The sequence below is a fragment of the Peromyscus eremicus genome, chromosome 10 (assembly GCF_949786415.1).
Source record: "Peromyscus eremicus chromosome 10, PerEre_H2_v1, whole genome shotgun sequence".
Classification (NCBI taxonomy): Eukaryota; Metazoa; Chordata; class Mammalia; order Rodentia; family Cricetidae; genus Peromyscus; species Peromyscus eremicus.
Window position 1 is genome coordinate 30383238 of NC_081426.1, and position 27718 is coordinate 30410955.

The window sequence follows — 27718 nt, forward strand, 5'->3', positions numbered from 1 at the left end:
TGAATTAATATTTCCTTTTATAATGTAGGGCAATTTACAAAGACCTTTAAAGTCTAAAGGGATCTGGCAGTGGTTAAGAGTTTGGGGTTTCTTTATGCTTTCCTGCCAGTGCTCCAGAGTCCCTGTGTCCTGAGAAGTGGCTTTGAACTGTTAACTCTTTGTTCAGGTCCTCTGCTAGCATAATGCCATTGTTCCATCGAAGTCTGAGGCATCCTGCATTATGTGATTACGTGACTTCTGTCTTCCGCAGACATTTTTGGCGGTGGCAATCTTTCCAGATGCTTAAGTGTAGCACTTAGATTATGGTGACCTTGATGGTGGATTTGCTGGCCACAAGGCAGCATGGATGAATTCAGGGTGTTCTTGATGGCAGTCATGTTCCTCCATCAGTGCCTGAGGTTCCATGACAGCACAATGTGTGGCCGTGGCTCGGCCCAGCTCAGCCTTTCCCCAGTTGTGTGAGCTGCCTTTGCCTCAGTTTCCCCTGTTTGCTAAGTGGACTCTATGATGTGTAAGCCAGTGTGTCCAGGGCACAGCAGGTGCCATGGCCCTTGACCGTGATCTCACATGCCTTCCTGTGCAGCAAAGAGCTCCAGGCTCTGCCCAACTCCCCCAACCTCACTTCCTGTGCATCAGCATTCTTCATTTTGAAAGACAGAACAAAAACGGTCATAATCTAATGACTCTGGAATGGTTTAAGGACAGAGAAACCTTCTCATTACTCCAAAGGCAAAGGGACCCTTATGAGGCCGCCCAGAGCTGTGGGAGTTTGTGCCTGCCATATGTGTGTATGAGTGACTGGTCATGAGAGTTTTGGGGGCTGCTAACATCTCACTATGCTGACCTTCTCTCTCCTCGTCTGGCCACTAACGAACAGGCTGTATGTGTTGCAGTGGGACATGGATGGCGGCTTTCCTGGCTGTGGGAGCAGAGGCCTGGCGGAAGAGGTGCTTTATGATAACGCGGGCCTCTACGATAACTTGCCATCGCCGACAATCTTTGCTCGCTCCTCTCCTGCTGACCGGAGGGCGTCTCGGACACCCGCTGACAGGCTGTCCTCTAACCACTACAAATCCCCCACCTCCTGCAGCCCACCCTGCTCCCCACCTGTCACTAACACCTCTTCTGTGGGGAGGGCATCTCTCGGGCCACACTCCCAGGTACAGATTGTGTTCCCAAACTCCCTGACATCACCAATGGACCTGCAATGGCCATGTGTGTACTCACCTCTCACATACCAAAGTGTCACAGTCTTCGGCCATAGCCTAATTCACAGTGAGCCACTGAGGGTCTAGAGAGACGTTTATGACCAGTTCCCAGCTTGTCTGGCTCCCCCCAACCCAACTCCTGGAGAATTTCCCAGTGTGCTTTCAGAATTATGTCAAAGATTATGAAGAGAGGCCATGCAACTTTCTAGACAGATTCTGGAATGGCAGGTTTCTCTAGTATATTCTACCTGTGTATAAGTGAGCAAGGGTTGCCCCCAGGGAGTGGTTAGTTCCTGTCTGTAAACGTGGTCAGCTCTATTCTGAGAGCCAGTGTGTTTTCTGGGAGAATATGACATGTGTCCTGCACCTGTGTGACAGGAGGGCTCTGATTCTGGGTGACAAATAGGCTTGTGGCTGAACTCTTGTTCGCCCACTCTCTGTGACATGCATCAACATTTCAGAGCAGACACTAACCACCTTCATGAATTTTTAAACTAAGCATTTTGTATGTTCTGCCTGGAGTCCTAGTGCCTCATTTAAGAACACTCTGAGAAAAAGCAAGAGGCCAGACTTTCCACATTCCGTTCCATTCTTTGGGTAGTTTTGAGAAAATAACAAACACCAGGCAAGGTCCAGGCTTCCAGGTAGTGGTGACTCACTGTGGCACCTCCAGACATTGCTTTGTTAGAACTGACACACAAGGCTTGAACAATTATATAATGTGTCAGGCACAATTATTCAGATGCCAGCCCTGGAGAGTCTGACTCTGGGAGTCTGAGGGGTGTGGACCGCTGAGTGACCAGTGTGAGCACCATTGGCCTCTACCAGTGTCACGAGGATCCCCACCCAGACCTGGCCCATGTGTCCTACCTATGTCTCGATCCATTTGCTGCTCTCATAGTTGTCTTTTGGTTAGCCTAGTAAATGTGCCACCTGTGCATTTGGATTGTCCCTTCCTAGGCAGGAATCAGGTGATGCACGGTGTGGCACTGCCACTGTTCCTCAGCCTAGTTTCAAACAGGAAACAGTCCCAGGCTGAATTCTAGTGCCTCTGCTTGTCCCATCCTTGTGTGGCCATTCTTTTAGGAGCCTGTTGGTGGCGAGGCCACACACTCAGAGAGCTCCTGGATGCCATCTTGTGCATGGCTGTGCAGTGTCATTAGGAGTCCTGTGGGAGGTGCCAGTGTCTTTACATTTTTAAGTGAGCAAACAGAGGTTCAGGAAGTTTTGAAGGCTGGCTCAGGGTTCCCTAAATGACAAGCCAGAACTGCAGCTAGATCTGTATGCAGCCCCACAGTGCCTCGAACAGAAGGAGAGGCAGGCAGTGGGAGTTAGGAATGACAGGGCCTAGGTGTCAAGTTCCCTCTATATCGAGCTCACTGCCTGGCATACAGTGTCACCTGACAGATAAGGAGCTGTGGCTTGCAGAGTGAGCAGGAGACTGTTGAGTTTTTTTAAGCCTGTATCTAGTCAAGGCTTTGTATATGTTTACGCTACTTCTGTATATGTCTCTTGCATCCTTCCTCAGACTCATCAGTGGTCTGAAAGGAGGTTATGTATCCCATTACTGTATCACTCAGTTAAGGGCAAGAACCTCCCTGCAGAGCCAGGCCCGTCCCCTAGAAGCAGCCCAGTAATGGAAAAATGACTTAGCTCTAGAAACACAGGTTCCCAGGCTCTCAGAGGTTGCTGCTGCATACCCATGCGTGGTCACTTAGAGCTGCTTTCTTATCAGCACTTGAGGTCCCAGCAGAAACATAGCATCCTTCCCATTGCAGACTTCCTGGTCGTCCAGGTGTCCAGGCTTCAGTGCTGGAAGCTCCCAGCTGTCATAGGGACATTACAGAAGCCCATCAGCTGGAACCTGAGTTTGTTCCCTTTGCCCTTTGACCGTGCTGGTAGGCTGTGCTTAACATTCAAAAACTAAAAGAAATAACTTCAGGCAAAAGGGTGCTTTTGTTGGATTAGTTTTAATTTTCTCTGTGTGTTTCAACAGTTGAAGAGCAAAAAACCTCCAGTGGCATCTAATGGGGTTCCTGGAAAGGGGAAGGCTCCAAGCAGCCAGCAGAAAAAGGTGGACTCTGCAGGTGGCGTGAAACGGACAGCATCAAGTGAGTTTCCCCTCTGGCTCCTTTGCTTTCTGCTTTGGTACAGTTTGTCAGCTTGAGGCCGGCTGAACCACTCCTGCAGGAGATGCTGGGCTTGAGGTGTGTTGGGAGGGGGAGCAATGTGCATCCTTCCTCCCCCCCACACTCCACTGGCTGGGATCTTTAACCCAGCCTCTGGGACTGTTGCTTGGCTACTTGGTATGACATTCAACCATGAGGCACTGGGGCTTTGGTCCAGGAGACTCCAGTTTGTGTCCCTAGAACTCCATTGACAAGTCACATAGCCTGAGTGCAGCCCCTTCATCTGTCAGATGTGCAAACGGCCGACCACTGTGGTGGATATGGTGGCAGGGGTGCTGTTGGGCACTGAAAGCACAGCCCCTGGTAGAACATGACAGCCAGAGGTCTCACAGCAGGCCAGCCACTGAGCTAGAACACAGGCCAGGCCTTCAGACTTGAGAGCCAACTGTATAGACCAAACAGAGAGAGACATAGCCCGCCCGGGAGCTGAGCGGCTCTCCTTCATCTGCAGCTACATTTGGGTGTGCTAGCTTCTTGAGTTGGTGTTTGCCCTGCCCTCATGCTTTGGGTGGTCCACCATTCAGCCAGCCAGCCGGTCGGTGGGATGTATTCCTTCAGGACATTCCACTTGTGGCTGAGGATGTAGTGAGAAGATCACGCCAGCTTTAAAAGCAGGCCTAGGGGCTGCAAGGGGCCCTGCTGGTCCTGGAGCTCCTCCATCAGCCTGAACTAAGCAGGGAAGTGTCCATGCCACATCATGACAAGTCACTATCACTTGGGATTTCTACCTGAGCATTCCAGTCTGTGGCCATGCAGTTGGTAGACCAGCCTCTGTGACAGTGTAGATGAGGCTAGCATCCTTCACCTGGGGTCCTCCACACCTACCTGGTGCAGGAGGGGAAAGGCCTCAGACCTGCACATGCTGGCTTCTGTTTTAGAGTCAGCGTGCACAAGGACGCAGAAAGGCTGTCTTTTCCATAGTCGAAGCATGGATGAGCCTTGGGACTTCAGCAACACTTGACTGCTTCAGCCCCAGGGAACCCTTTGCATTCTTGACAGGAGCTTGTCTATGCCTCTGCTTGCAAACCTGCATTTCAAACAGGCAGGTCAGGGGCTGTCAGGCTGCCTCCTGATTGTCACCGACTTCCTTTGGCCCTCTCTCTGTAATTTCATTCCCTGATGCCTTGGATGTGTTTACACTCTTGTTCTTAGTGCTGTTCATTCAGGGAGGTGCAGGAGCCAGAGGGATGAGTCGGCCTAAAATGCCTTGTTAAGCAAGATCTGAATCCCACGTGGGCTCCTTCAGCCAGGCATTTCTCGCAGCCCTCTGCTCGCTTTATTTTATGGATGATTTATCCCAATATCTGGTGGGACCTTCTGTAGGGAATGTTTTATTAACTTTGGTGACATCTAATGGAAACAAAAGAGAAAAATAATTGCATCCTGTGCTTTTGCAGAGTTCAGCCAATTGCATTACAGTTGTATAGAGTTTATTGCGTGGGGACCGAATGGGGGCGAAATTTATAAGCTGTCATCTGTAGGTTTGTTGGGGGGCATATTGGTGTAGACAGTGGAGTTTGTACAGTTTGGCGTGGAATTTTCTGGAAGTGCTTTGGTTACACGAGACAAGTTGGTTAGCCTTGGGCTGCAGATCTGGCAATGTCAGTCTATGGGGATCTTTTTGGTGAGGGGAGTAATGCTGATTGGACATAGAAATGCACAAATCTCCATGAGTATGGCACATTGTGGAAGAAGTGATGGTAGGCAGGTACTGCATGAGCAAGCCTCTGATGAGCCAGTCATTTCTGGTTATCATGGGGGCTGCCTGTGTCTACTCCATCCCAGGCACCTTAGCACACAGTTATCTGTGTTAGGGACATGCATCTACTTTCAAAGACTCACATAACAGCCCTTGTCCTCCCATGGCTTCTACTTTGAAACAGACTGACATGTAAATGGGCAGTGACAGAGGGGCAGGTAGGGTGGCAGAGGGGCACCCTTGGAGCTGGAAATGATACAGCGACAGAAGCCTCACAGTGGGGTCTGGCCAGTCACGTTAGGCTCTCCAGCCCTTCGGCATCTTTTCCAGAGAGGTTTTTCCTAAATTCCTAGCTGGCTGCTTTAAGTTCCTGCTGTGACTTCCCCATAACAACACGCTGTAGCTTAAACTGCAGGCCAGACTGAAGAGACTGTGGGGCCTGGGTTCAACACTGAACTGCTATTCGGGCAGCCAGGATGCTGGGTTTCCCCCCACCCCTACCCCCTGAAGCTTTTACTTATTCACTCATTCATTGTTCATTCATTCATTAAATGCAACAGCTATTTATAGAGGACTCATTTGGAGAGTTACTTTAAATGCTTTGTAAATATTAATTGAATTCTTACAGCTGCCTATGAATGAGCTGCTCTTATCCCCATTTCACAGGAGGAGAAACTGGGGCACAGGTTTGTTCTAGGTCACAGGGTTCCAAGATTGTCCTCTAGATAGTAGGTCTCCAAGCACCATGCACTGCTTTTCTGTCTTTTCATTCAGTGGAGAAGCTCTCCCTATCTGCTTCTGCCAGGCGAGAATCTCAGGCCAAGGAGATGTCTTCCCTCCAGCCAGGGTGAGGTGTTCTTGTAAGAACAGAAGTGGGGGTGAGGAGAGGCTTTGCACATAGAGAGGACTACATAAACTCTAGAAGGTTCGTTGTTGTTGTCCTATTTCACTTTCTGTGTGTGTTTGCCTATGTGTATATCTGTGCACCCTGTGTGTGCCTGGCGACCAAGGAGGGCAGAAGAGGGTGTTGGACCCCCTGGCACTGGAGTGACAGATAACTGTGAGCTGCCATGTGGGTGCTGAGACTCGAATTCCGGTCCTCTAGAAGAGCAGCTGGTGCTCTTAACCACTGAGCCATCCCTCCAGCCCCAATAGAGGTTGTTGTTGACGGTAACAGATACTCTGCTCTAGTTTCATTTCTTCTGCTGTAACAAACACCCCAACAAAAGCAGTTTGGGGAAGACAGAGTTCATTTGGCTGACGTTACAGGTTACAGTGTGTTACTGTGGGAAAGTCAGGCAGGGACTTAAAGCGGCCAGTCACTTCACATTCACAGTCAAACACAGAGAGAATAGATACATGGCCATCTGCTTGATAGCTAGTACCCAGCCAGCTTTCTCTGCTCTTACACATCCCAGGGCCCAGCTCACGTGCCACCCACACTGAGGGTGTATCTTCCCACCTCAGTTAATAATCAAGATACTCCCTCACAGACATGGCCATAGGTCAAGCTGATCCAGATAATACCTCATTAAGATGCTCTTCCCAGATGACTCTAGATTGTATAGGGTTGGCAGTTCAAACTGTCCAGGTCACTGCCTGCCCAGGGTGCAGAATCTTCACTTTGACTCTTACTGGCAATTATTTGAAAGCTGAGGGGAGGAGCCCTGAAGGGATTCCCCAGTATTCCTCTCCATTTGTAAACGTGCAGATCAAAGTATTAGAGGATTGGAAGCAGGTGGAGCCCCAAGCCTCTCTTTCCCCTCAGGAGCATCCAGGAGCAGCTCTGCGGTACACTGAAGAGCCGCTGAGCCACAGGCCTTGGCAGCCTGACCCCTCTGGTCGTGCTAACTCTTGGTGCTCCTTATTCAGATGCTGACCAGTACAAATACGGTAAGAACCGAGTGGAAGCAGACGCCAAGCTGTTACAGTCCAAAGAGGAGGAGCTGCTGAAGAGGAAAGAGGCCCTGCGGAACAGGCTAGCACAGCTCCGGAAGGAGAGGAAGGACCTGAGGGCTGCCATCGAAGTGAATGCAGGTGTGGGGGGTTGGCTCTGATAGCCCGGGTACCTGTGTCCCCTGGAGTTCTAGAGTCATTCAGCTCACCTTCAGACCTGTGAGCCGCAAGGTGGCATTGCTCCTGGGGTGCTGGCCTTGTGGGGAGCCCAGGGCAGCACAGGGTTGGTTGAGGCATGAGTGCCACCATAGGCAAGGGCTGTGACCTGACCCCAGCAATTTCAGCCTCAGCTGCTAAGAGCCAAGAAGGTTGGCAGGGTTTGTTCCTTGTCTGAGGTAACTCTGTGGGGCTTCTGTGAAGGAGGGCAGCCCCCAGGGCTGAGAAGTTTTCTCAGGGCTCTGCCTGGGAAGAAGCAGCTCTCTATTCTTAGGAAGGCCTGGGGAGAGCAAGGCTGCACCTGGGTTTGAGGACCAGGGGAAAAGACTGTGTTAGTGATCCTGGAAGAGGGACAGTGAGCAAGGAACAGCTGTCAGGGTAGCGGTGTCTGGAGATGAGTGGTACCCAGGCCCAGGCTGTGCCTTCCTCCTGCCAGATCTCCCAATCTGGGATGGAAACTGACATCTCCCCCTGATCCTGGCTAGCACCCCCGCAGGGGCATGGCTGACTTTTTAGATTTAGCTTCTGCCAGCTGAGAAGGGGAGATGTGCAGTGGATAGGGAAGACTGGGGGTGGGGGGGAGCACTAGCTTCCAGGAGGTTTCAATGCTGGCTGAGGTGGTGTATATGCCCATCATAGTTAACCAGAACTGAACTCTGTCTGAATTATGGGAAGTGATTTGGGGAGCAGAGAACAGGAAGGGGGTGCAGGTGGGCCCGTTAGGATAGTCTGTGGGAGCAGGTTGGGCAGGGTGTCAGTATCAGGCTACCTGGGAGAGATGGAAAGCTGAGTCTGTGACATGGAGGGAGCGTGGATTGACCAGCTTCTTCACCTGCCTGTGTCAAGGCACATGACAGATGCCGAAGGGTTACAGCATGGTCCCTCAGAGGCCAGGCTCCCTGCTTCCTGTGTTTGGCCACCTCCCTGACTCGGTTTCTTCTCTGCCCACCTCTGTGCATTTCCTGCCCTTGTTGGTCATCGCGCCAAATTTCAAATAAATAAGTTAACTGACAAGCCCTAGAGAAATGCATGGCAAGTCCCACAGAGACATGGACCATGTTGTTGTTGCTGCTGCTGCTGTTTTTTAAACCACAGCAGCTTATACAATAGCCCACACAAAACTGGTAGAATTTGAGACCTCCCAGTCAGGGGCCCCATTGGACGCCGTACCCTTTAAGTGAGTGTCCTGAGGCCCCTCAAGCTTGTGGGCAAGACCTGGCAGAACTCAGCTCTGTCAGCGCCTCTGTGAGGTGACCATGTGTCCCTGGGATTTTAGGCAGGAAGCCCCAGGTGGCCCTGGAGGACAAGCTGAAGAGGCTGGAAGAAGAATGTAAGCAGAGGGAGGCGGAGCGGGTCAGCCTGGAGCTGGAGCTGACGGAGGTCAAGGAGAGCCTGAAGAAGGCCTTGGCAGGTGGCGTCACCCTAGGACTGGCCATCGAGCCCAAGTCAGGGACATCGAGTCCACAGGTAAGTGTCCTGAAGGCACAGCACAGGGAAGTGCCCCGTGGTCTCTCAGGCAGCTCGCTCACTGCCATGAGTGGTATCAGGCTAATGTTTGTACTGTGCCCCAGTGTGTGAAACATTGGCCTCTCTTATGTTCACAGAGTATTTAAAGGCAGTACCGAGTCCATGTCCCTCCTCTGCATGGTCAGATCTGACTCGATGCCAGCTTGTTAGGCAGAAACTCACCCCCAGCACTCCCTGACAGTGCTACCAGGGCTCTGGAAGCTGCTGTGACAGTAACACGATCTAGTCCCTAAATCTGGCATGAGGGCGTCAATGTGTCAAGTCTGAGCCCTGACCTTTAGTCATGGCTCCTCATCCTCACCTGACTCAGCTGCTGGGACTTGCTGTTGTCCCCAACTGTCCCCTGGCCAGGAGTAAGCATGGCCTTCAGAGGCTCAGGCCTGGATGGCCATGCTCTAGGGCCTGCTGTGTTCCTGAGGGTCCTGTCTCTGCACTGTGGCTGTCATCACCTCCTGGCATTGGTGGCAGCACTCTGTGTAACTGTAACAGGCCACTTCCTCAGCAGGGCGGCTTGTCGGGCAGGTGCTTCTGTCGCAGACAGCCTACTGCCTGGCCACCCCCAGAGACACCCTCTTGCACCAGCAACCAACACCCACCCAGAGCCAATGCTGCCTCTGATGTCCAAGGGAAGATCCATGCCATCAAAACATTGAGCCGGGAGCGCCCTAGTCAGGAGCCCCCCCAGGAGTTCTGGGCTGACATCCTGCACATCCCAATGTGTTTCGGTGCTCTGTGTTATTGATGATAACGTGGTCTCCATAGTGCTGTGCTTTCCCAAAGGACGGTTTGCGATCCTTTGTGGAAGAGCCAGCAAGCCAAAGTCAGGCCCAAGGCAGCTGGAGAGATAAGTTGTTTCATTTTAAGCTTTCCAGAAATTTCTCTCCAGCATGTGCAAAGGGAGAGTGGTCACAGACCCTCAGTGCCACTTGGGGGCCCCTCGTTGTCCCTGGTCACCAGCCTAGTGCTGTCTGGTGACCAGGGACAATGGCAGCTTCTACTACCAGGCCGGACCCATTCAGTAGCAGGCAGCTCCAGGAAACACTTGCAAACTTAGACGAGAGGCGGTGAGGGGAGGAGTGTGGGCCTGGATCCGCCCCTTGGCCGCAGCTTTTCTTTCTTACTTGCACTGTCCAAAGGTGCTCAGGCCCTGGCTGTGGTGCTCCTTCCTAGTTTTGCCCATTTCCAAACCAATTTCTTCTTAACCAAACTGTTTTTCCCTGAGAAATGCCAGTGGCCGAGAACCACCCTCACGCAGGGCTCCCCTCTCCTTGACAGTCTCCTGTGTTTCGGCATCGGACTCTGGAAAGTTCTCCCATCTCCAGCTGTGATACAAGTGATGCTGAGGGGCCCCTGCCTGTGAACAGTGCAGCCGTCCTGAAGAAGATCCAGCCATCCTCGGGCAGCTCGCCTTGCCGTGGGCATGTGCTGCAGAAGGCCAAGGTGAGCCTCCTGGCAGGGCCGGGTACCCGAGCAAAGTGAACCCCACTGCACTTGGCACTCAGCCTCTTCCAGCTCCCATGCATACCCTTAGGGACTGGGGTTCAAAGACAACCACCAAACCGGGAACCCCAGAGCTTCAGGTCACCTCTCAAGTGGACAGACTGCACCCCCTTGGGCTTGCCCTCCTTTGGGCAGCACAGATTAGGCTGAGTGACTGAGTGACCACAACATCCTTTCTAGCACTTACATGCTGTGATTCTCCAAAGAAGAAAGAAAGAAAAAGCCAGAAAGGCATTTTTTCTTTCCAGGCTGTCCCCAGCACCCTGGCCATCAGCCCAGGGTCCCTCCTCTCCTGCAGTCACGGAGAGGAGCCACCAACAACCTTTGCCATGATTAAATCCTAGGGATTCTCAAAGCAAAATTTCCAGATAACCAGAGCCAGCACTTCTCATCCACGGTGACGGAAGCAGCTGTAGGTTGAACTGAGCTGAGCTGGGCATGGGACCTGAGTCTAGATGGTGTCCCTCTGTTCTGAGATGGAGGAGGCTGAGCATGCACCCTGCACCGTCTCGAGTCCTCGTAGTACTGGCACTGGGTCTCCCTCAGCAGGTCAAGCCCCTTTCCCAGGAGCTGGAAGCACTTTGCTTTCAGCAGGACAGCCTGCATGGAGGGCAAGGACTGTGCTATGTTCTTCGAGTATCCTGGGATGGTGTGCTTGCCCAGCCTCTTAGTGTGTGTGCTTCCCCAGCAAGCATGCTTTCTAGAAGGCTCCATGGCTAGTTGGGGAAGAAGGTTACTGAGCTGGCATTCCAGTGGCTTCCCTGAGCATCCATGAGGCCTTAGTCTATAGCCAGCTTCCGCTTTGCAGAGGATCATTTTGCCTGAGCTGTGTTAGAATGAAGCTGTGTGATCCCTCTCCCAGTTTCTTTACCATCAGAGAAGAGAGGGGAGAAGCCATGCCGTGGAAAAAAAGGAAGCCTGTGACTGCCAGTGTGAGACACAGCCACCTCCAGACAGTTCCCCTGCAGCACAGGAGGGGGTAGCTGCTTCTGGCCCAGCTGGAGCCAGCACACAGACAGGAGGTGTGGAGGCTCTTGTCACAGCAGCTGGCCTGACACAGCCTCAAGAGTGGCCTTGAGCAGGGTGGCCCTAGTGTCAGAGGGGCCCCCCTGGACATGAGGTTGGGTTGGGGACATACTGACTAGATTGGAATGTCTCTTGACATTTTTAGAATCAAAAGTTCAAGTGTAATTAATGGCTGATGGCACCACACTGGCAGAAATAAGAACCCTAGTGGAGTTGTTGGCAGAAACAAAAACACACACCAAGGCGAAGGAGGGGGCACGGGGCACCACAGGCTTGCCTGGTGGCTTGACTCTGCAAAGGAGCATGCCTGGCCAGATTCCCCATCTCAGCCTCCTCAGATACCTCCATGGTGGCTGAGAATAGGTGCTGAGAGGACCATGTCTGAGAGCAGCATTCAGGGCCTGCCACCATCCCTGGGAGTGTGTCCCCTCCACCCACCCATCCATCCATCCATCCACCCATCCATCCACACTTTCCAACGTTCACTTTCTTGTAAAATAAGCAAAGCCAACCTGACCTACTGGACATTTCCAAGTGTATGCCTCGTTAGCATCCACCTCCAGAACTTCATCTTCCTAGACTGTCCCTGACACACCAACACCACCTTCTTCCCTTGCCCCTGGTACCCACCACGATACTTGAACTTGACTGCCTTGGGCTAAATACGTGGTTCTATGTGGTCCTTACTTACATGGTATCCTGGAGATCATGATGTTCCAGGGTCAGCCCTCCCTTCCTTGTTCAGCCTGATGAGTGTCCCATGTCTGGAGACCACATTTACCTTTTGGCTCCTGTCAGGTATTTGGATTGTGTTTCTCCCTGACTGTCTCCATAGAAGCGAATGTGCTTGATGATTCTTTTGTTCAGGGGAAGCCTGCATTCTGTTGTCTGTGGCTGAGCCCCCACGCTGTGTAGGGCCATGGGGGCCTATGGAAGTTTGTGGTAGCCGAGATCAAACGGCCTGCATTCACACATGTTTCTTCTCCAGGAGTGGGAGCTGAAGAATGGGACCTAGAGGGAGGCCAACCGCACCCAGACAGAGACTGCGTCCTGCCACCAGCCTCAAGTGTGACATGTGCGCCTCCCAAAGTGGCCTGAGCATGACTTCAGAAGTCTGGACTGAGTCTGACGCTGACCCTTGGCCAGCTTGCGTGCACGCTCTCTACTGTATGATGGTGCCCTTTAGAAAAGTTTACTTTAAGACTTTGGTGTCCAAACTTACTTTTTAAAAAACAGAAACAAAAGGGGTCAACAAGTTGTTTTGAAGCACCCTCTGGCAGATGGGGCAGTCATGGTTCTGAGGACACCTCAACCCCAGCTTGCAGCCCATGAACCATGTACCCTTGTGAGATGGAGTGGCCCAAGTCTTCCCTGTGTGCGGCCAGAGCTGCACACATCACCCTGTTTGCCAGAGAGTCCTGCTCTGTGGCAGCATGAACTCCTTGTGTCTCTGCAGCACTCCCCCCCCCCCAGCCTGTCCCCTTGTCACTGGAGGTGAAGCCATGAGGAATAGTGCTGTGAAGCGATTTTTAAGGTTTGGTTTAGTTTTTGGATAGACATTTTGTCACCAGGATGGAAAAGTTGCCATTCTTTTTACTAGTGTTTTTTGTTTGTTCTCTTTTAAAGAAAACATCCCCCTTTATCATGTGCTATGATTAGATGTTAGGGACTTTTCAGAGACCCTGTTTCCCATTTTATGATGTATTTTGAGAGGCAGCACAGAGCTTTTGGTCCTTGGCTAGCAATTGTCCTTCCCCTTGACCTGAGACCCCAGCCTCCCCTGCTTCTGGCAGGAGCTCCTCAGCCCAGGAGACGTACAGTCACCATCTACCTGTGGATCTAATCGAGGCCAGAGCTTTCTTTGGAAACAGAGCAGGTTCGAGAACCTATAGTCAAGCCTGGAATGTCTTGGAACAGAGATGAATCCTTCCAGAGCACTTCCCTCCAGTTTATAGTTGAAGCTGTGGATCAGAGGTGCACTCCCATGCCAAGGTTCTGATTGTGGGGGCCTCCCCTGCCTGCCTCTGTGCACGGTTTCTTGGATAGTTCAGATGTTCAATATGTGCAGCCTATAGATCATGGGTGGGGCTATCCTCTATCCTAGGGGTCTGAGAGTCAAACTGGCTTTTTTGGGCTTCCAAGTTACTGTCCAGACCTTTCCATCATGGGGTGCTGCAGGCAGTGAGGAGGAGTTAGCCATCTCTGCAGACTAGTTCAGGGCAAGTTATCCACAGGCAATGGGCTTGTTCCCTAGACTGAGAACCTGGTGGTGCTATCCTGGAGACAAGCCTTCCCACCATAGCCCAGAATGTCCTTAGCACACACAGGAGGAAAGTTTTCCAGGCTCTCTGCCTTTTGGGCCTGTTCTCTGGGCAGCCTTCATGGTTAGGGTCAGTGCTCTGTGCTTCAGCCCTACAGCAGCTGTTGGAGTCACCAAAGAGCAGCAAGGTGGTCACCAGTGGACAGGGACATCATACCAGACGTCTGACGCTGCTCAGCTGGAGGTCCTCCTCAGACTAGACCAGCGTAGAGCCACTTGCCAGCTCTCTGATGGTGCTTCACCCCAGTGCCTTCCTCCACAGGGCAGTGAGGATTCTTCACACCAGCATCGGTGTGTGCTAACTTCTGCCGGGAAGCTGTGCAGAGGACCAGGAGGAGGGATGCAGCCTGTCCACAGAGGAGCAACTGGGGGCACCCCTCGGGTCATTACAGGAAGCTGTGACCATTTCGTGTGACATTGGTGCTCTAGAAGGAAAGAGTTTGACCTGCCATAGACGTCTGCTGCCTGTGGATCTCAGAGTAGCGCTTTTGGCCACTCTGACGGCACCCTGCTTTGCCAGGAAAGCTGTGCCAGGCTTTGATTGTTACCAAAACAAGGAGAACATGCCCAACTTAACAACCAGTTCTGGCCAGCATAGAGGGACGGCTGTAATGAAGCAGGGATATTAGTGGAGCATCATGTCCAGCAAATAAGCCTCAGATGAGTTTGTCCTGTGAAGACACAGTAAGCTCCAGGCTCCTGGTATTCACATCTTGTGCTAAGAAACCTAGGCTTATAATTCCCTCAGGCCTGATGGATCCTGTAAGTTCCACAGAGCCATATAAAGTAGGTCCCAGGGAAGGCAAGGCTCTTGACACAGGGTTCTGCTGCCTTTGTTCCCCTTCATGTTCTTAGATTTGGTCAGAAAGTTAGTTTAAAGCATTTGCTTCAAAATAAGTTATTTATTTGTAAATGTTCAATAAATATAGTTTTAATTTATGTATGTACATATTGGACACCCATGAGACATCCTGTCAGGATTCTCACAGTGTTCCCATTCTATGATTCTCCCAAAGCCACAGGCATGACCCCGGTCATCAATGGCACAGGTTTGCTTTGTGTGGGACCAGGTGGGCAGAGGCTGAGACAGCCCCTTTCTCTGAGCTATTGGGTCGCTGGACCAGGGGAGGTTCCCCACCTTTTGGGGGCTCTCTTTGTCTGAGGCCACAGTGTTTCTTGGGGTCTACTTTTGTCACAAACTGGCAAGATGTCATCAGGTTTCACAGTCCCCTCCACTTTTCCGTCCGTTCACTAACTAACCCTTTGCATGCAAATCTCATGCTGGCCTGTGGGCTTCCTGTGGTCCCTAGCTGGGGCACGGGTGCTAACCCTCACCGTCACACAGTCTCATGTACTAGTGTTCTTTCAAGGGTGAGCATGGGTCAGTGAGGTTACCCCAGGTGCCAGGAGGACCTGCGAGCTGGGATGGACCCACTGCACACAGAATCCCCCAGAGTCCTTGCTGCTCCCCCGCCTCACATGTCAGTATCTTGGCTCTTCCCTGTGCATGCCTTGGTACTGGGTACTGCCTCACCCAGTGGCCCACCTCATCTGTCCACTCATCTGTTTGTCACTAAGCCCACACTGGTGGACTGGAGAATTGGCACTTTTAGAAAATCCACTTTGAAAAGCAATGTCCCACACCACCATGGAAGGCTTCCACTGTCTGGGGACTGCAGTCCCCCAGTTAGAATTCACATGCAGACAGCAGCGGGAGTGTCCCTGGTCTCTCCTCCCAAACACAAGGGACAAGGCTGCCCTGCGGTTGACATCCACCCTGTGCTCTGGGGATACCTGAGCCAAGCAAGTGAGACCTCCATTCACAGCCACCCTCACCAGCAGACAGGACACCCCCACAGCCCATTATATGGGTGTGGCAACATCAAAATGATTGACTATTGTCTTTCTCCTCCTCTTCCTTTTTCTAAAGTAATTTTAAACCAGAAACATTTCAAATCCATGCTATATTTTTAAAGTAATTGAATGTCTGAGTCCTATTCCCACTGACTTACTACTAACCACAACACAGGCCAGGTTTCTACTGTGAAACAAACTGAAAATAACAATGAAACTCCTGTGCTGTCTGCACAGCTCAGCCCCAGGAAGAGGCTGAAGCAGGTGTGGCCACATCACCAGTGTGGGAAGCCCACCCCTTAGTTTTGAGGGAGACCCTTGGCCAGTAGCTGGGGACAATACTGGCTTTGGAAATCTCGGCTTCCCACACACCCTACTGGATTATCCTTTCAAAGTAGGGTTTTCAATTCACAATTCTTAGGGACCAAAGGTGTTTCTAATATGATAATGTTTTTAATTGATTTTCTAACAAAGGTTTACTTTGTCTCAACACCAGTTTTTACATTCTAGGTATTCCAAATGAATTGCTCGTGGCTCTAAGTTGTAAAATGTTTTCACGTTATGAATGTAATTTTTTCCTTATTGTATTTTTTTTAAAAAACTAAAATCATATTTAAAATAATCTTGGAAAGACACAGGCAAAGAAAAGAGAAATTTTTTTTAATTAACTATGTTGGTAGCCCATTTGAAATGACTGTAAATATATTTTGTGCAGCTCAAAGTATTTAATTCAGAAAGTAAAAATTTTTATGCAAAGAGACTTGCAGTGAAAAACCCAAGTTTTCAGCCCATTTTCCCTGTTTTGTAGCCACTTCATCCAACTCTTCCGCTTTACAGACTGATTTTTCTACCGTTGTAACTATGTACCCATTGACTGGCGCCCCTTGGCGGAACTCGTTTGTGTATTAATAAAACTGTGCTGTGTGGCCCAGCCTCATGTCCTCCTGACGGTGGCTCGCAGTGCAGTCCAAGACGTCCATCGTTGCTGGAGTCATCATTTCCGGGGGCATCAGAGGTCGCTGGACGGGTAGGAGGGGGTGACTCTCACCGAGGAAGGGGAAGGACAGCGTACACAAGAAATCTGTTATGGAGGACCCTTGGGCAGTCTTTGGAGTAGTTTGGGGCTGTGGACCTGAGTATTTAATTCAGTAGACACTGTCACTGCCTCCTTACTTCCTGGCTCTGTGCCAAGTGCTGGAAACAGAAAGGAATCCCCTGGATGCCTGCTCTCAGGGAGCTCTTTCGGTAGAGACTGCGTGGAGATGTGGGGAATCTTTGATGAGGAGGCTAGCTTTCAATCCACTGGTAGAGTTTTGAGAGGTATGAAGATTGTGTGAGCCAGCCAGTGGCGTTTAGATATGAAGCTGCTTGCCCCTGAATGTGGGGCAAGGAGACAGGAGGTGAGAGGAGGGCTGGGGTGGGCTGTGGAGGATTGGGGGAAACCGTGAAGGGTCCTGTCAAGTAGAGAGGAGTAGGGTGCCGTCAGGACTTCTCAGGGCTTCCCCAGGTGCATGCCTGCTGATGGTTGGCTGGTAGAGCAGATGTGGAAACCCACCCAGGGAGGTCCTGCCTGCTTCAGAGGCTTGCAGTCAGAAACCTGAGCCGACACTGTGGAGGAGATGCCCAGTGGAGAGCAGCATGATGGTTGCAGACGGGAGCTAAGTCTAGGACCTACTACTGGGCTTGACATCTGGATCAGGAGCCACTGGGTCCGAGTAACTGGGAACTGTGGTGAGGGATGTGTTGGTGGTGTTCAGGGACATGGGCAAACCCAGAGGCCCATTCAAGCCACTCATGGCTAAGGTGTTGGGCATTGGGTGAATGAATCCCAGCCATTTATCACAGGTGATGGAAGATCTTACTGCATTAGATCTGGAGATGGAGCCCAGGCTCCAGGGCAACTGTGAGGTCACAGGGACATTCAGTCTAGGGGGATTTCTGGAGCTGTACCAGCTCCTACCCTCCCTTGTCCAAGGTTAGCCACTGAGTCCTAAGCCCTGGCCAAGTGTCATTGAGGCTGTTTTTAAGTGAGGCCTCAGGGTTTGGAGTCCTGGTGTGCTGCCGGAGAATGAAGCGACTCTTCGGTGTCATTTAAAACAGTGAGAGGCTGACCCAGTGCTTGGCCACAGAGCCCGGCATGGTGCTCATGTTCTGGGTTATAGTCTGCAACCCAATGGCATGGAGCCCATCAGAGATGCACATCAGGAGTCTCCACAGGAAACATTATCAGATGTCTGTGACTCAGGAGGTTTGTAACAGAGACATCAATTTTATGAGGCTGTTAAAAAACCAGCTCTCTCTTCACATGGGAAAGGACCAGGTAGTCAAAAACTCAGGTGGGAGGCACAGCTGGGGTAAAGACTCAGTGAGAGGGGACAGGTGTGCGTTCCTCTTGAGCCGGAGGTGGGGGCCCAAGCTGTTCAGGAACATGGACAAAGACCCTTCATACACCTTCCCAAGAAAGCACCAGAGCAGACTGGGTGCCTCCTTCCTATGGTGCTAGCTTCCACTCCGGAAGTCTGGCTGGCTTTTCTCTTCAGGCCCATTCTGCCTCTAGAAATGCCAAGTGAACATTCATGTGCAGACTAACCAGACCAGAGCCTGTGGCCTGCTGCCTCTAGGGGATGTTTGTCTCAACATTCTGCCAGATGTGGTTGCTGATTGCTACACACAAGACATTCTGCTGATTGGGTCTCCAAGGAGCAAGTTAAGGGTCTAGTAAGACAGACCAATCCCAGTGCTGTGTCAGGAAAGATTGAAAAGGGAAATTAACCAGGCAGCAGTGGCGCACGCCTTTAATCCCAGCATCAGGCAGAGGCAGGTGATCTATGTGAGTTAGAAGCCAGCCTGGTCTACAGAGTGAGTTCCAGGATAGGCTCCAAAGCTACACACAGAGAAACCCTGTCTAGAAAAAGAGAGAGAGAGAGAGAGAGAGACAGAGAGGCAGAGACAGAGACAGAGGAGAGAAAAGAAATTAGAGGCTCAGGAAAACCACCCCCAAATCTACTCCTATGAGGGAGGCTCATATCCCCTTTGCTACAAACCTCAGGCTTGCCTTAGCATGTGTCTGGGCCAGCTTCCCATCACAGCCTGCAGGGGACCTGCAGAAGTGTATCCAGGGTCCTACCCACTACACACCTGTCCATAGCCTTGGGATCACAGTCTGTTCCTATAGTGGGCTTACAGAGTACACAAATGGTTGCCAGTGAGACCTGCTCCTCAACTGCTGAAGAGACCTCTAGAGGGGACATTGTTAGGCAGAGTTGACAACAGATGACAAAGCCTGTGAGGTAGTTAGTGGGCCCAGCAAACCCCAGCCAGGCTGCAGCAGAGCCTTGATGAAGGTGGAGTCTCCTCCGAGAGCCTGGAGATGTATGCTTTCCTATGCCCTCGGCTTCCTTCCCACGTTCCTGTAGATGCATCACTGAGTGCATGGTGCTCACAACCTTCCTGCTCCCTGCTCTCCCCAGTTGAATTCCCCTTGGCCGGCAAGAGAGGCCCTGTGGGTGCTTGCTTTCTGAACAGTGATATATCCATTTTTTTCTATCTTTAAAAACCAGTTTTTCACATTTTTCTCCTTTATAAGCATGTCACCCTGGACAGAAACCCAGCCACACATACCTTCCCATCAGCACTCAGAGCTCAAGTGTCCCATCAACCCTGCTGCCCTGTTCTCAGTCAACTCTTGACAGGACAACTTCAAGGCTGCAGCCATGAGCCTCTACAGACTCACTTCAAGCTGACTTTGTGTAGCTTGTGCCTGAGGAGGGTCCAGAGGCTGCTGGAATCCTGCATCTTGACACACTGGGAGAGAGAGCACTTAGCCCACACAGGCTAGAAACCCACAGTCCATTACCACAGCCCATCTCCTGCACCCTAGAACCAAGGTTGGGCCACCCCAACCCTGATCCTGCATGGTCCAGGCACACTATACCCAGGCAGCATCTCTGGTTGTCCCTGGCACCAAATGCAAAGATCCTTGATGTGCTGTGGGATGTTCTGTATGGCAAATGTGTTGCTAATTAGTCAATAAATAAAACACTGATTGGCCATTGGCTAGACAGGAAGTGTAGGCGGGACAAGGAGGAGAATAAAGCTGGGAAGTGGAAGGCTGAGTCAGAGAGACACTGCCAGCCGCCACCATGACAAGCTGCATGTGAAGATCCTGGTAAGCCACGAGCCATGTGGCAAGGTATAGATTTATGAAAATGAATTAATTTAAGCTGTAAGAACAGTTAGCAAGAAGCCTGCCACAGCCATACAGTTTGTAACCAATATAAGTCTCTGTGCTTACTTGGTTGGGTCTGAGTGGTTGTGGGACTGGCAGGTGAGAGAGATTTGTCCTGACTGTGGGCCAGGCAGGAAAACTCAAGCTACATTGATGGCACTTGTCTATGGGTTCTCTGGCTGTCTTGCCTTTGTATTCCTTTATTTGGAAGCTACATTCCAGCTTAATAGCTGACAGGTAGTGCAGGAGACACCATAACATGAACCAAAAGGCTTCCTTCTGTGTTGGCCATGTGATCTACTCAAAACCTCTAGGCTCCTGGGTTGGGGATTTAGCTCAGTGGTAGAGTGCTTGCCTAGCAAGCTCAAGGCCCTGGGTTCGGTCCTCAGCTCCGGTTAAGAAACAAAAAAACAAAAAACTCTAGACTCCACAGAAGGAAGATATGGAATCCAGAAGTGTTGCAGCATTTTGGTAACCCGAGGACAAGTACCCACCACTGCACCCAATCAGAAGACCATGGTTAGGATGGTCTCCACTCAGCTCTGCGGTCCAGATCTTTAGGTGTAGCCCAAAGCTTTTGTGTGTTCCGCCCGCCAGTTCCCAATCCCCCAGCTGCTTGTAAAATAATTATTCAAAGGCTTATATTAATTACAGACTGTTTGGTCTATGGCTCAGGCTTCTTGCTAGCTAGCTAGCTCTTTCAACTTAATTCAACCTATTTCTATTAATCCATGTTTTGCCATGTGGCTTCGTGGTGTTGCCTGTGTTCCGTGACATCTTGTTCCCCGAGTAGTGCTCAGTGTCTCTCCCTGCTCTGCCTTCCTTCTCCCTCTATCTCGGCTTGGATTTCCCACCTGGCTCTATCCTGCCTTACCATAGGTCAGAACAACCACTTTGTTAACCAGTAGTAGCAACACATACTCACAGTGTACCGGAAGACCAACCCACAGCATTTAGGAGCCTCTTCCCTTTGGTTGACTTTCTTATTTGCCCCATGGTCATTTTCCCCTTTTCCTAGATAATTTCATGTCTTCTCTCACTTCTTTATGCCCCACCTCACACCTGCTGCTGTGTTGCCCTGTCCCGGGGCTGGGCACCTTATTGCTCTTTGGTTCCGCCCTTCTGCTCTGGGCTATACCGCACTTGATCCCCATGGCCTTGCTGTGCTCTGACTTCGAAGCTGGATGCTGTCCTGTCTTAGCTCTTCCCAGGAGCACCACATGGGCCCAGTAGGCAATGGTGGGCCAGCAACTATACCTCACTTCCACCCCGTCTATTCTCTGGGGCTCAACGCCTGCCCACTACTCACTCAGCTCCCCAGACAATCTCAGCCATTAGGGCTTCAGGCCCTACACTAGGCACCACGTGACATCTTTCTTCAGCCAGAAGTGAGTTCCACTGGCCTTGTCCTCACTGTGGCCACATGGCCCAGGCTCCTTGGGCTGTTTATGGCTTCCTTTCCTAGCTTCCCTTATTGACCTTGAGTGACCTGAGGACCTGTGAGATCATTTCCCTTTCCTGACCTCGTTCTTGACCAGGGTTCCCCCTCCCTTCTCACCTCTTACCTCTCCTGGCACCACTAATGTATGAAATAAGTCCTCACAGCCCATGCTAAGTGTGAGGTGTGAAGAGAACACATCAGAACATTGCAGTTATAGGAAGCCCTGGGCCCCTGCCTTCCTTAGCTGGCAGCTGGTGCCTGCTTGCCTGGGCTCTCTCAATTTATCCTAGGGTGGACAAGTTATATGCAGCATGTGATGGAGCAGAAATGAGGGGATCTTGGGACTCGGGGGATGGGGAGCTTCGGTAGGGATTATGCTAGACCATTGAAGACTGTGCCTCTCTGAAGATCTCAGCCAGTGATGAATTCAGGGGGAAGGGAAATGTGATCAGGAACACAAGAATTACCATTTTTTTGCACCAAGTCTGTGCACTGGCCACTCTTGCCTTTTCTCGAGGCTGACCCACAACTTTGTAAGGTCATAAAATTAACTGCCTCATTTTGACTACGTGGAGTCTCCAGTGCTCTTAATATGAAGTGAGGATCTGTTTCTCACGCTGGTCCCTGCTGTGTCCATGCCAAACAGGCACCTGCTGTGGTTATGGGTAGTCTGAGCATTCCCAGATCTGGCTGGCACCACAATTCAGGGTCCCCCACTGCTGTGGAGTGGCTTGCACATCTGCTTCAGGGTGACGGCCAGAATGGCCCATGGAGCTGTGGGATGTGCCTTGTGCTGGAATTGATGCGTGGTCATGACTGAAGCTGTCATTATGGCTGGGTTGCCATTGCCCTATCACTGCCCTGCAGGCTGGCACAGCTCAATACTGCCTCCTGAGCCAAGATCTAGGAAGGTCATTAGCAGAGCTGAACATGTGGGCTGTCCTGACATCACTAGCAGGCTGCCAATGTTGCTGTTAGCTCAGTGATGAGCCAGCAAGTCCTGGACTGGGCCAAGTGCTGTGGGTATACCGGGTCTGGACAGGCTGGACCAAAAAGCAAGTTGTGGAGGAAAGGGTTTATTTGACTTATATTTCCACATTGCTATTCATCACTGAAGGAAGTCAGGACAGGAACTCAAGCAGGGCAGGAGCTTGGAAACAAGAGCGAGTGCAGAGGCCACAGAGGGGTGCTGCTTACTGGCTTGCTTCACATGGCTTGCTCAGCCTGCTTTCTTATAGAACCCAGGACCACCAGCCCAGAGATGGCACCACTCACCATGGACTGGGCCCTCCCCCATTGATCACTAATTGAGAAAATGCTTTCCTTACTGCTGGATCCCATGGAGGCATTTCCTCAACTGAGACTCCTTCCTCTCTGATGACTCTAGCTTGTGTCAAATTGACACACAAAATCAGCCAGTATACTCCCCCAGCCTGGGGTCACCTGCAAGGTCAGGGCTTTGGTCTCATTGTCATCCTGGCCCTACTGTAGTCTGGCACCCAGGCAGAGGGTTAATTCAAGGTCAGTGGTGCCCATAGCTTGGAGGACATTTTAAAGACTTTGATCTGGAAAACCCTCCTGTACTCTTTAGAAAAGAACATCTGTGACTCAGATAATGTGACAGAGAGACCGTGTGCACACAAACGTGTGCCCAGCTTCCATCTATCTTATTTCTACTCAAGTACCCAATGGGAGAACACATTGCCCTGGGGCCACAATTTTAGGGACTTTTGTGGTTGTGTGTGTGTGGTGTTGTATGGTGTGTGTTTGTAGTGTAGTGTGGTGTGTAGTGACTTTGGTGTGGTGTGAGTAGTGTTGTGTGTATGGCATGTGTTTTGTGATGTGTATGGTGTGCCTGTTGTGTTTGGTACGGTGTGTATATTATGGAATGATGTGAGTGCTGTAGTATATGTGTGTGTTGTGTTTGTGTGTGTTGTATTTTGATGTGTGGTGTTTGGTATGGTATGTATGTTGTGGTGTGGTGTGAGCATGTTTCAGTGTGTCTGTGTGTTGTGTTGTGCTGTATGTATTGTATTTTGGTGTGTGGTATTTGGTGTGGTGGTGGTGGTGGTGGTGGTGGTGGTGGTGTGAGTGTGTGTGTGTGGTGTGATGTTGGTGTGGTGTGAGCTGAGGCAAAGGAGGACCAACCTGCTGGAGATGAGGGCTCCTCTCGGTCTTGATGCCTGTCTCTCTGAGTGCCTAGCACCCCAAAGTCTGCTTTTCTCCATTCCCTCTTCTCTCCTCCTGCTGGCTTTGGTTTCTGCCTCATTGTGCCCTGGGTACGTGCTTATGTTTTCTCTTTCCAGGTGTTATGATATAAACAGGCTGAGAAAAGAGAGCTTTCTGTACTCTCTAGAGGACGGGTAAACTATTCTAGAGAATACAGAATAGAGAATACTCTGAGTGCTTATGATGCTTGCTTATAGATTATACATTTGAGAAAGAGAGTCGAACACTTACTAAAAACTTTTTTGAATGATGGACCCTATACAGGGCCACAGGCTACTAAAGAGGCACATCCATGAGGACAGACAATCTGAACAGGCTTGCCTACTGCCATGGCCTTAATAAGGAAGGAAAGAATACAGGTCTCTAAGTCCATGTTGGTAAAATCTCCAGAGGACCCCATGGAGAGTGAGACAGAGAAGAGCCAGGAGATGTTCCAATATATCTTCCTTTGTCTATAGATGGATCAACAGCAGCAGATGCCCCTAGACATGCCCTTACCCTAAGAATTCTTCATTCCACTGGCCTTAAGAAAAGAACACCTGCTGCCCAGTATGGTGGTGCACACCTTTAATCCCAGCACTTGGGAGACAGAGGCAGGTGGATCTCTGTGAGTTTGAGGCCACCTGGTCTACAAAGTGAGATCCAAGACAGCCAGGGCTACACAGAGAAACCCTGTCTCAAAAAAGAAGAAGAAGAAGAAGAAGAAGAAGAAGAAGAAGAAGAGGAGGAGGAGGAGGAGGAGGAGGAGGAGGAGGAGGAGGAGGAGAAAAAGAAGAAGAGGAAGAAGAGGAGGAGGAGGGAGGAGGGAGGAGGGAGGAGGAGAAGAGGAGGAGGAGGAAGAAGAGAAGAAGAAGGAGAAAAAGAAAAGGAAGAAGAAGAAAGAAAGAGAAAGAAAGAAAAAGAAAGAAAGAAAGAAAGAAAGAAAGAAAGAAAGAAAGAAAGAAAGAAAGAAGAAAGAAAGAAAGGAAGGAAGGAAGGAAGAAAGGAAGAAAGAGAAGGAGAAAGAAGAGAACACCTGATGTTTTATCTGTACACTGCCCGGTCTAAATATAGACTGGAGGATGCAGCAGTGGCCTTTAGTAGGAAATATCAATCAGAGGCAGGAAGTCCCCAGAGCTGTGAGCAGGTCCTGGCACAGGCTGAGAGTTAGATGGACCAGGTTTTACTGGCTGAAGCCTGATAGGCTGTTACCAGTTCCTGTGCTTCCTAAGTACTTCTGTTTCTGCCATGTGTTATCACAAAAGGAAACAGCTTCAGGAAAAACCCCAGAGGTGACAGAGGGGTTCAGGTACAGCAGGGGTGCTGGAGGGTTAGGCTCTGGGGCTCTGAAGTTGGGCTGCTGAGCTCTGAGTATCTGGGGTGATTCTGGATCTTGTAGTTTAGAGAGAGCGCAGCGTCTAGCTCCACCACTGCTGTATTCCCAATGCTGCTTTACCTCAGGTACCGTGCTCTTGGCCAGTCCCTGGGCTGGTCACTGTACCCAGGGGACCTGTGGAGATTGGAGGATATTGTTCTCCTAGTGGTGAAGTGCGTCCTTTCATATGTCCCCTAGTTGTGCTGTGATCATCACCCACCCTGATGACATCACATATCCTTGGGACTACAGCCACATTTCCTCCTAATTAAATAATGGCTGCTCCTCCAGGGCTGGCTTCAGGCCTCTCCCTGTTGAGGATCCATCCTCTCTTTGGAGATGTAATAAGGAAGGCGGACATCCATAGTCGGTTTCTGTTGAAATGGGCAGAGGAGATGACAAAGAGCAGACTCAGCTCGTGTCTGAAACCTTGCTGCCCGGGCTGAAAAGGACCCATGAGCGGCACATAACCTGTTTCAGCTGGATTACACTAGACTCGGGCCATGACACAGGTGTGAAGCTTGCATACCCGGGAGTTATCTCCCCTATGGTCCCCAGCCTGCTCATCTGGGGACCAGATATGAATGTGGTGGGCACCAGAGGTAAACCCGTGTGGGAGAGTCAACTCTGCCTGTCAGTTGGGGCTGATAATAGGCCTGGCTTGTGGAAGTTCTGAGGGAAACATTGACTATTAGGGCCATTTGTCCCTGTGATACTGAGTTTTTCTGGTTTTAACTCTGTGGCCCGGTGCTTTCCTCTCAGAACCAGAAGGTACACAATGCTAATTACTTCTCTGGGATTTCTGCAAATGACTGATACTTGAGGAATTTCTGAATTGGTAGATGGGTAGGTCCCAGAATAAGGCTCACAAATCTTGGCTTCTGGGCTCTCCCTAGTATATACCTATTGGTTAAACTATTAAGGCAACTCCATGTAGTTAAAAGGGAGGTTTATTTTATGGGGTAACTTACAAGTGAAGGGGTAGGTTACAGGGTCTGGGAAAGGTGAAGCGCAGTCCAACGGTGTTCTCTGGAAAACTCTGCTTGGGCTACCTCCAGCATCTAGGATCCAGGAACCAAGAGAGCATCTCATCAGGTCTTCAGGGGTCCTCTCTTGGCTCTGCCTTGTAGGAGTGACAGTTACCGAAGCCTCAATGGGGGTGGCACAAAGCTGGACCTGCTACCCACTACATATACCCTTGGCTATTTGTACAATGGGCTGATGGGCTGGAGACTCCTGGCCATCCCTTTGTGTTTGACTCTCTCTCCAGTTCTGACCACTAGAAACGTCTTCACCGTGGGTAACAGGATCAGCAGAGCAGCTGCTCAGAGAGCATGAGAAGTGGGGTTTCTGTGCCCATGAAACTTGTATGGGTTATGGTAAATCAAACGTTTTGAGAACTGGTGACATCGAATGTCTTGGATACCAGTGAGGCTACAGGGACCTGGGTCCAAGTACCCGTGGTCGGGGACAGGATGGCAGTACATCCCTGTTGAAGACCAAAGGAAGAAACCAGGAGATGGCAGGGACTGAACCATTGGCAGATGTGGACTTCAGGCCAGCCTCCTCCCAGGACAGCCTGGACTACACTAGCTGCCCTCTGGTGACAGACTGGACCTGCCCATCTTGCAGACTAGAGCTTTTGGGTAGGGAGAGGGCAACCCTGACCCAGAACTTCTCTCTCTTCCAACTCATTACAGATGGGACAAGTTGGCTTTAAGATTCCTCCTCAGTGTCCCTTTGGTTACCTTCTCAAACCCTGGGCAGAATTAGATTCCTAGACACTCAGGCAAGAAAACGTGACTTTCTTTTGTCAGGAGGCACAGTCCCAACATCCCCTGAGATGTCTCCCTTGCGGAAGATGGTCGGAGAATTCAGACCCCTCTATATTCATTAACAGAGCCTTCTTGTTAGTGAAGAAGATAAAAGAGGGTGTTACAGGTCTCCGAGCAGTTGGTCACCCCAAGTCTAGCCAGGGACTTAAGTTAGACACTGAGAATAGTGAAGAGTTCTGCCAGCTTGAGCTTTCTTGATCACCAGTGCTCACTGCCCCAATCATGAGCTTATACAGTTTAAAGACTCGAAACTTTAGAGTCCAAAGGAAAGCTTGCCAATCCCTGTTCCCAATGCATGGCCCAGTGGATGACATGCACCCGGACAAACCTATAAGGTTATAAGGCAGACATCCACCCAGTTGTCACTAGATTCAACAGTGAGTCTCTTGTCCTGTGTAAACCACTGGGTTCAGTTTTATAGAGGAACCAATGCCTTTGTGTTTACATTAACTTGCCACGGTCTGTTTGAGCTCACTGAAAACTACTCTGGAGATGGACTCTGGTTTTCCCACTTCAGACCCAAGCAGGTTTTATCTCAATGTTCTCAAAAACTACCTTCTCTGAGTCCAGATGGCCCTCCAACTCTGTGACACGGATAAAGGAGAGCCACAAACATCCAGAGTGAGGGCATTGTGACTATTATGTGATATAAAACTCTATCTACTACTTACACTCCTTAAAAAAAAGAAGCATGGTTATGGTAGATCACTCTGTGTACTTATGAAGACTGTCTTGTGTTTTCCATAAGGTTTACTGTAAACTTACCATGCCCCAATGTGGTAGTTTGAATGTAATTTCCTCCATAAGCTCATGGGAAGTGGTACTATTAGGAGGTGTGGCTTTGTTGGAGTAGGTATGGCCTTGTTGGAGTCACTGTTAGAGGCAGCCTTTAAGGTCTCATATATGATCAAGTCACTCCCAGTATCTCCGACCACTTCCTATTGCCTGGGGTCAAGATGTGAGAACTCTCAGCTACTTCTCCAGCACCACATCTGCCTGCATGCTGCCTTGCTTCCTGCCTTGACTATAATGGACTAAACCTCTGAAGTGTAAGCCAAAGCCACCCTCACTAAATACTTTCCTTTATAAGAGTTGCTGTGGTCATGGTGTCTCTTTACAGAAATAGAAACCCTAACTAAGACATAAGACACCCATAGTTTAACAGTATGTACACAGGTAATATGAATTCATTACCT

General features: G+C 50.5%; 1 protein-coding gene across 4 annotated transcripts in view; it reads left to right on the top strand.

Moving 5' to 3' along the window:
* Afap1 (actin filament associated protein 1) overlaps window positions 1-12464 on the top strand; it is a 111804-nt gene extending 99340 nt beyond the window's left edge. For 2 of the 4 annotated variants that reach the window (XM_059275757.1, XM_059275758.1), the window contains 6 exons: window positions 894-1160; window positions 3205-3319; window positions 6969-7133; window positions 8485-8675; window positions 10011-10175; window positions 12250-12464. In XM_059275757.1, coding sequence (XP_059131740.1) covers window positions 894-1160; window positions 3205-3319; window positions 6969-7133; window positions 8485-8675; window positions 10011-10175; window positions 12250-12276 — 930 coding nt within the window. In that variant the 3' untranslated portion in view covers window positions 12277-12464. The remainder of the gene's footprint in view (window positions 1-893; window positions 1161-3204; window positions 3320-6968; window positions 7134-8484; window positions 8676-10010; window positions 10176-12249) is intronic. The other 2 variants (XM_059275759.1, XM_059275760.1) reach the window with 2 other exon arrangements.
* Window positions 12465-27718: the final 15254 nt, after the last annotated feature.